The sequence below is a fragment of the Lipotes vexillifer genome, unplaced genomic scaffold (assembly GCF_000442215.2).
Source record: "Lipotes vexillifer unplaced genomic scaffold, Lipotes_vexillifer_v1.1 scaffold802, whole genome shotgun sequence".
NCBI classification, from domain to species: Eukaryota; Metazoa; Chordata; class Mammalia; order Artiodactyla; family Lipotidae; genus Lipotes; species Lipotes vexillifer.
This window is the reverse complement of record NW_006790237.1, coordinates 1,873,905-1,882,472: the sequence shown is the minus strand read 5'-3', so window position 1 is coordinate 1,882,472 and position 8,568 is coordinate 1,873,905. Positions and strand designations below refer to the sequence as shown.

The 8,568-nt window shown below is 47.7% G+C and overlaps 1 protein-coding gene across 1 annotated transcript in view; it reads right to left on the bottom strand.

Annotated features, from left to right (window-relative positions):
- Positions 1-8,251, bottom strand: part of CUNH19orf81 (chromosome unknown C19orf81 homolog) — a 10,699-nt gene extending 2,448 nt beyond the window's left edge. Inside the window, exons 1-3 of the mRNA XM_007463416.1 lie at positions 8,185-8,251; positions 633-705; positions 409-529 (exon numbers count right to left, since the gene is read on the bottom strand). Coding sequence (XP_007463478.1) covers positions 409-529; positions 633-705; positions 8,185-8,251 — 261 coding nt within the window. The remainder of the gene's footprint in view (positions 1-408; positions 530-632; positions 706-8,184) is intronic.
- Positions 8,252-8,568: the final 317 nt, after the last annotated feature.

The following is an 8,568-nucleotide window of genomic DNA, read 5'->3' as shown; positions in this document are numbered from 1 at the left end:
GGACCTGAATAGATCCCTCCTCTGAGTCAGGAATGCCCAAAGGATCCATACACTGAATAACCATGTCACTGAATCTGTCAAAAAACGGGCTTTTTGAAATGAATTTTTGCGATATCTGTAAATTTTACAGAATTTCATAATAGGTGGATTAGCAGGACTCCCTCTGTCCTCAGTATCCCCTCTCTCTGCCTCTCGGTCTCCCCTCTGGGATCAGCAGTGATAAATTTGATGACGAATCCTTTGACAAATTCACAATCAATTTTCAGCCACTTATCCTGGTGCCAAGCCCACAGCTGATAAGCTGCAGAGCCTGGATTCGACCCCTGTCCACCTCACTTCTGAGCCTGTGTCCTTCCCACCATGCCACCAGGGACCTGGGATCATGGGGGTGGGGGGGGGGACACTCACTGAGGTCTCCATGCACAGACAGAGGGGCTGGGCAGCAGGTGGCATGGGGAACTTGCGGATGCGTGGGAGCTCTCGGTCCAGCGCCTCATATTCTGCAATGACCTGGCGCAGATGCTGCTTCCTGGGAAGACAGCCAGTGGACAGGGACCTCCCCAAGTTAGGGGTCCAAGCCATCGCACTCAGAGGATCTGAGATCAGAAATCATGGGGCCAGGGACCACTCACGAGGATTTGATAGGTCTGCCCAGGCTCCGAGCCTGCGTCTCCTCTAGGGTCTCTAGGTCCACAAGAACTGCTCCTGCGGATGGAAAACCCAGTATCAGCTGCCTTGAGCACTCCTCGCACATCATTCCACTTAAATAGCATCACCAAATGACCGTCTGTGCCACCCCCAGGATAGCTCTTACGCCAGTTATTAAGCTGTTGTCTCTCAGCCCCAAACTCCAACCTACACCACCCAGCTGTCCGATACTCTACCAACCCCATTTCCACTCGGACAGTTGGGGTCCTGTTAGGCTCTGCCTAAAGTGGGTGCTAGCGGGAGACTGCAAGGCAGGAAGAGAAGGAAGGGACTTGCTCCTTTTTGCTTCCTATTCCAATCACCCCAGCCTAACTTCTTTACTGCAGCAGCATTTGAATCTAGTTTATGGTTTTTCCAGCACTCTCAGAACTGGCCTCTTGATTGGAACTTGATTCATAACAGCTCTCAAATCTGGGCTCATACACAACCCCTCCATCAACTAATTGGTGTCTTCTATGGCCAACTGCTAGTTGTCCCACATAATCCATTTCCCCTTCCTCTAAAATCCTAGAGTTTTATCCAGCTGGAAACAACAGTTCCCAGCCTCCCTTGCAGCTAGGTGTGGCCACATGACCAAGTTCTCGCCAACATTGTTAGCAGAAGTGAGGGGTGCAACTTTGGAATCATTTGCTTAAGAGAAATTTTCTTGGCTTAGACTCAGTGCCCCTTCCCTTGGACTGGAATGTGGATGTAGCAATAAGCCAGCTTTATTCCTGCTAGAGATGATGGAGCACCATGGGTCCCTGTATTCTCGTGGGGCTGAGACATCCCACCCATCCAGACCACCTTCCTCCTCTTAAACGAGAGAGAAACCAACTGTTTTCTTAACGCCGTTGAGTTTCAGGGTCTCTTTGTTACAGCAGCTGAAAAAAGCAATAAGCAGCCCCTGACAGCCAGGAGCTGGCCTGGCACTCCCAGAGAGACCCTGGTGACCTCCCTTTGGACATAAGGAATTTCACAGAATTCCAACAGCAGCCAAGGTCACTCTGTGACCATGATGGACCAAGATAAAAATAAGACCCCTCTGGAGTCATGTCTCAACACAACACAACATCGACGGTGCCCAAACCACAAAACTAACCAAATATCCCCCTCTTGGCTCAGAGCTGATGCTGCTTTTTTCCCAACCAGTGTTAGTGCCATTCTGATTGCTCTCATGTCATGGACTTGCCTCTGCTTCCTGCTAGCATCTGATCCAGAGCAAAGCCTGCTTTCCTGATTCCTCCCCAAGTCACCTAACTCAGCCCAGGTCTCTAAAAACCTCTTACTCAGACATTGATGTGTTTTTCTCTCTCTCTCTCTCTCTCTCTCTCTCTCTCTCTCTCTCTCTCTCTCTCTCGGCATCTGCCAGTTTTCATGGTCTCAGTACTCTCACCCTGACCAATTTTATGCTACCCATGATTTTCACAACCAGCTTGCAAAATTCACCACTCGGCTCTTGTGAGCTGGGACAGGCTGTCTCCAGCACAGGGCTATGTCCCAGCTATGCTCCTATAGCAGTCTTTGGCTTCAGCACATCAACACAGCTCAGCTTGTACCACAGTAAGCCCCCCTCTCTGGTCCCTGTTCTTCCACCTCCCATCTGTTTTGGCAGGGCAGCTAGGGTGATCTTTTCGTCTCAGCACCACCAGAGGCTTCCAAGCCACCGGAGGCTTCCTCTTGCCTTCAGGATAAAGTCCTCCCTGTGATGGGGACTCATTCCTCAATGTGTGGTCTAGGGAGCATTTCAGGGTCCCCCCCAGACCTATTGGGTGAGAGTCTGCATTTTAGCAAGATCCCCTTTGAGAATCACCTGCCCTGCGTGTGGTCACTCTGATGACCTCTCTGATCATTTTTCTCCAGCCATACTGGCCTCCCTTTCAGCCCTCCAACATAGTAATCTCCTTCTCAAATCTGTCCACTTAACAATAATGTAACTACGTGTTTACAGCCCCCTTTAAAAAGCCAAGCACCTTTTAAAGTTTTTTTTCCACTGAATCTTCAAAACAGCCTTCTGAGAGAGTGTAGTTTAACAAATGATGAAACGGAAGCACAGAGAACTTAAGTGGCTTGCCCAAGGTCACACAGGCCAAGTGATAGAATCAGAATAAAAATCTAGGCACTGGATCCAGAATCTGTGTTCTCAATCCCCCAGTCTGCTGCTTCTCTGCCCACTATTGTCTAGACAACAGCTTCCTAACTCCTCTTCATTCACCCCATCAGAAGCATTGTGAAATGCAGATCTGACCACATAGCCGTCTCCACTTCCTCAAAACCCTCCCAGGACTTCTCACGGTCATTGGGATAAATTCAGACCAAGATCACACATGACCAGACCCTGCTGATATCTTAAGCCCGATCAGACACTATCGCCCTCCTCACTTGCTGCATTCCAGAAACATTGCCGTTCCGTGACTTGAACTCTCCATGCTCTCTCCTGCCACAGGACCTTGGCACATGCTGTGACTCCACGTGGAACTCTCTTCCCCCTCCCTTAGCTCATCAAGTCTCCCTAAGTGTGTCAACAGTTCCTGTCATGAACTCATGTCACCGTGTATTTGCTCTCATCACAGTTGCAATTTTACATTTACTTCTATGAGTCTCTAATTACAATGTGAGCAACGTGAGGTCAGGGACTTGTCTTTCGCTCTTGGCATCTAGCAAAGCGCCAGGCACCCAGCGGTAAGTATTTATTGAATAAAGACTGAAGGAATATAACCATCGAACGCAATATGTCAACTCTGGGTCTTAATTAAAACAAACCAACTGTGAAAAATAAAATTTTTAAATAATTAGGGAAATTTAAATATGCACTAGGTATGAGATGGTATTCAAGGAAAATTGTGAATTTGTTAGGTGGAATTAATGGCATGGTAGGTCTGTTTTCTAAAAATCCTTAGCAGTTAGAGACACATGCTTAAGTATTTATGGGTGAAAAGGAATTATGTCTGGGATTTTCTTTAAAACAAATTTGTCCTATAGAATGTCCCCCCAGAAAGTGTGTGTGTGTGGGTTGCTTAGATGAAACAAGATTAGCAAAATGTACGTTGTCTCTATTTTTGTGTATGTTTGAAATTCTCCATAATAGAAAAAATCTTTTAAATGTCTATCACAAGTAACTTAGAAATAAAATTATATGCCCTAGAAATGTGTGTGAAATGACTAAAAAAGCTGACTCTAGCAGCATCAAAGCTGTATGTTTAAAATGTGAATAAAACTGTTTCTCATGAAATGTGGCATTAGAAATAAAGATTTCTAAATTACAACCGTGATTTTAATATATTTGTTTCAATGTATATGTGTAACTTAGTAAAGGTATAAATTTAAAAATAAATGCTTATTGAATAATTGAGGAAACACGACCCTTTCAAACTTCAACAGGCATCTCCAAGGCCTCCTGTGTGCCTTGGAGAATGCTGCAGACCGAGAGATTAATGAGACCCCAGCCTGCCCTCCAAGAGCTTCCAGTCTGGTGGGGGAAGTGTTCACTGTAAAGGGCAATACTTGCTACAATGGGTGTGTCACAAGGTGGAGAGGAAGCCCAGTCTGGGGGCAATCAGGGAAGGCTCCTTAGAGGAGGTGATGTCTACAGCAAGACTTAAGGGATAGGAGTGGGATAGGGAGGATGGGAGGGAGGCTCAAGAGGGAGGGGATATGGGGACATATGTATGCATATGGCTGATTCGCTTTGATGTACAACAGAAACTAACACAGCATTGTGAAGCAATTATACTCCAATAAAGATCTATTTTAAAAAATAGCAAAAAGGGCTTCCCTGGTGGCGCAGTGGTTGAGAGTCCGCCTGCCGATGCAGGGGACACGGGTTCGTGCCCCGGTCCGGGAGGATCCCACATGCCGCGGAGCGGCTGGGCCCGTGAGCCATGGCCGTTGAGCCTGTGCGTCCGGAGCCTGTGCGTCCAGAGCCTGTGCTCCGCAACGGGAGAGGCCACAACAGTGAGAGGCCCGCGCACCGCAAAAAAAAAAAAAAAAAAAAAAAAAAAAAAGACTTAAGGGATAAAGGAGGAGTTTGCCAAATAAAGAAATGGCAGAGAAGGGGATGTTTTATGCAGAGGGACCACGGGGTGGGGGCCGGGGGTGGGTGCTAAGGTCTTTAAGCAAAAGAGAATATTCCCAGGATTCTCTTCAGGTCCAAGGCTAAGGAGTGCTTATTGCAATTGTAGGTTATTAATTATTTGTGAGATGGTGCGTTTCATGTCTGTCCTCCTTGCAGGAGAACCAGCTGGGTCATTTCATTCATTACTATAGGCAAAACACTTGGGACTCATAGGCTTTCTAATGGCCTAAGCCAAAGTTTGCAACCTGACGAGCTAAAAATGTCATTGGTTCCAAAACACCACAAAGAAAACAGCAAAACTGAAATGAACAAGTATAGATCTCCAAAACGAGCCAACTGGTCAACTCAATTTCACTCATCTTTTCTGGAGCTACACCTAAAGTATACTTATCAGATGGGTGCCTCCATCTAGGTTAGAGATGATGTGGGGTGGGGCGTCTCCAAATGAAAGAGGTCTTCAAAGACACTAAAAGAGACTCTGAGGACAGAGAAACTGTCTGTTTTGCCACTAGAGCACTCGCTATGCCTAGCCTAGCACCTGGCACAGAAGAGGTGCTTATAGCCGACACCTAGGAAGGTGTAACTCAGCCATTCCCATCCTTCTTTCTCCGTTTGAGGAGTGTTCATTCCCCACCCACGCAACCAGGTGAGGCTCACCAAGCCCCAGCATCCTCAGGGATATCCCATCCAGTGCAAAGCAATGCCTTCTGACCCTTACAGCGCATCATAAGTGCCTGGCAAGCATTCAAAAACTATAGTTGCTGACAAAGGATTACTCTCCAAAATTTATCAGCAGCTCATGCAGCTCAATAACAAAAAAATAAACAACCCAATCCAAAAATGGGCAGAAGACCTAAATAGACATCTCTCCAAAGAAGATATACAGACTGCCGGCAAACACATGAAAGAATGCTCAACATCATTAATCATTAGAGAAATGCAAATCAAAGCTACAGTGAGATATCATCTCACACCAGTCAGAATGGCCATCATCAAAAAATCTAGAAACAATAAATGCTGGAGAGGGCGTGAGGAAAAGGGAACCCTCTTGCACGGCTGGTGGGAATGTGAATTGGTTCAGCCACTATGGAGAACAGTACGGAGGTTCCTTAAAAAACTACAAATAGAACTACCATATGACCCAGCAACCCCACTACTGGGCATATACCCTGAGAAAACCATAATTCAAAAAGAGTCATGTACCAAGATGTTCACTGCAGCTCTATTTACAATAGCCAGGAGATGGAAACACCCTGGGTGTCCATCATCGGATGAATGGATAAAGAAGATGTGGCACATATATACGATGGAATATTACTCAGCCATAAAAAGAAACGAAATTGAGCTATTTGTAATGAGGTGGAGAGACCTAGAGTCTGTCATACAGAGTGAAGTAAGTCAGAAAGAGAGAGACAAATACCGTATGCTAACATATATATATATGGAATTTAAGGAAAAAAATGTCATGAAGAACCTAGGGGTAAGACAGGAATAAAGACACAGACCTACTAGAGAATGGACTTGAGGATATGGGGAGGGGGAAGGGTGAGCTGTGACAAAGCGAGAGAGAGGCATGGACATATATACACCACCAAACGTAAGGTAGATAGCTAGTGGGAAGCAGCCGCATAGCACAGGGAGCTCAGCTCGGTGCTTTGTGACTGCCTGCAGGGGTGGGATAGGGAGGGTGGGAGGGAGGGAGATGCAAGAGGGAAGAGATATGGGAACGTATGTATATGTATAACTGATTCACTTTGTTATAAAGCAGAAACTACCACACCGTTGTAAAGCAATTATACTCCAATAAAGATGTAAAAATAAATAAATAAATAATAAAAAATAAAAAAAACTATAGTTGCTAGGTCCGCCAGCACTAGAGATTCTGGTTAATTGGGACCTGAAGTAGGATTAGGTATAAGGTTTTTTTGGGGGGTTTTTTGGCGGTACGCGGGCCTCTCGCTGTTGTGGCCTCTCCCTTTGCGGAGCACAGGCTCCGGACGCGCAGGCTCAGCGGCCATGGCTCACGGGCCCAGCCGCTCCGCGGCATGTGGGATCTTCCCGGACCGGGGCACGAACCCGTGTCCCCTGCATCGGCAGGCGGACTCTCAACCACTGCGCCACCAGGGAAGCCCTAGGTATAGGTTTTTTAAAAAAGTTTCTCCCACCTGATGCGTAGCCCCACTGACTAAAATAATCATGATAATCTCGTTCCTTTTGCCAGGGATTGAGACAAGAATGACTTAGTGCTGGCCAATGAGATGTGAGGAGAGATTATTTGGGGTTCTTAAAGTGAAGACCTCTGGAAGTGATGCCTGAAACTGTGGCAGACATTTTGTAACCATGAGGTATGCAAGCTGGTGTGCAAAGGGGATATATCCCAGACCAAAAAGCAGGGACATAGAAACTGGCTTCTCAGTGACATTCGCTGAGCTGCTGACCCAACCAAACACAAACCCTGATCCACCTCTGGGCTTCTCTTTGAGTGAGACAATGACTTTCCTATTTTTATACTGCATTAAGTCCAATTTTCTATCACCTGCTAGCCAAATGAATCCTCACCAAGATATTACTTGAGAAATGTCGTATGAGTGAATGAATGAATGAGCTGTGCTAAAGTACAGTGGAAGTAGGGAAGCCTGGAAGATGAGCCTGTCAGCTAGTGTCAGGCCACACAGGGCCTCAAACACCAGCTTGCGGGGCTAAGACTCTATCCTGGGAGTGATGGGCAACGTGGGAGAGCTGTGAGCAAGGCAGAGACAGGGTTAGTGATGGGTGTCAGCAAGGCTCCTCTGGAGCTATGTCGGGGATGGGCTGGAGGGGAGAAACTGGAGACCAGGGAGTTAGGTGGAGAGAGGGTCCAATGGAAGAGGACAAGACCTGAGCTGGGGCTGTGGGGAAAGAGGAGTAAGGACAGGGCAGAGAGAGTAAGCAGGAAGATGGGGCTGGGACTGATGGCTGTGGAGGTAATGGGAGTCGGGGAACAATGCCTGGCGTCTAGACTGGGTTGGCAGTAGCACCATTCAAACATGGGAAGCAGGGAGGAGGAGTGGCTTTGGGAGAAGACGCTGAGGTCAGTGTGGGAGACAGCGAGAGGGTGAGGGCCCCGGGCAGGGAGTCTATGGGGAATAATGGCCTCAGAAGAGTTGTTACGGCCCCAGAGATTCATGGGAAATGTAGTTCTGGGTCCAGAACATTGGTCAGGGAACTGAAAAGCCTCATGGGAAATGTAGTTTGAGGTCTAAAGGGTACTGCTCAGGAATCTGGTAGACATAAGCATTTGGGGTCGCTCTTTCTTTGGAAGGCCAGTGACTCACTTAAGGTCACACTGAAAGCCAGGGCTGTGACACAATGCTCATAGGAAGGACCCCACCCGCCCAGCCCCACACTTGGATACAAACACACAAGCAGACACGGCTCAGTACCTGCCTCCCTGTGCATGCTGGGGTTGCCCATGGTGGAGGAGCAGAGGGGCTCCACCTCGTGTTGCATCCTGAGAAGGTGGGTAGGGGTTGTCTCAGGAGGATGGGAAGAAGAGCTCTGACCGGGTCACCCAGCCCAGCTCCTTGTCCCCGCTGCTGCTTCCTCCTTCTTGTCCTTGAAGCCCCGGGAAGAAAAATATGGAAGGCTGAGACCACATGGAAATCCAGTTTCCCTTAACCTCTGGGACTCCCTGTGTGCCCCAATTATTTCTTTCCCACTTTCCTGCCTCCTCCTCCATGTCTCCCAGTGTCGAGTTTCTTCCCCCACCCCTCTCTCTGCCCCACTCCCTCCCTCCCTCTCTCCCCATCTCTCCTCCTCTCTCTCCC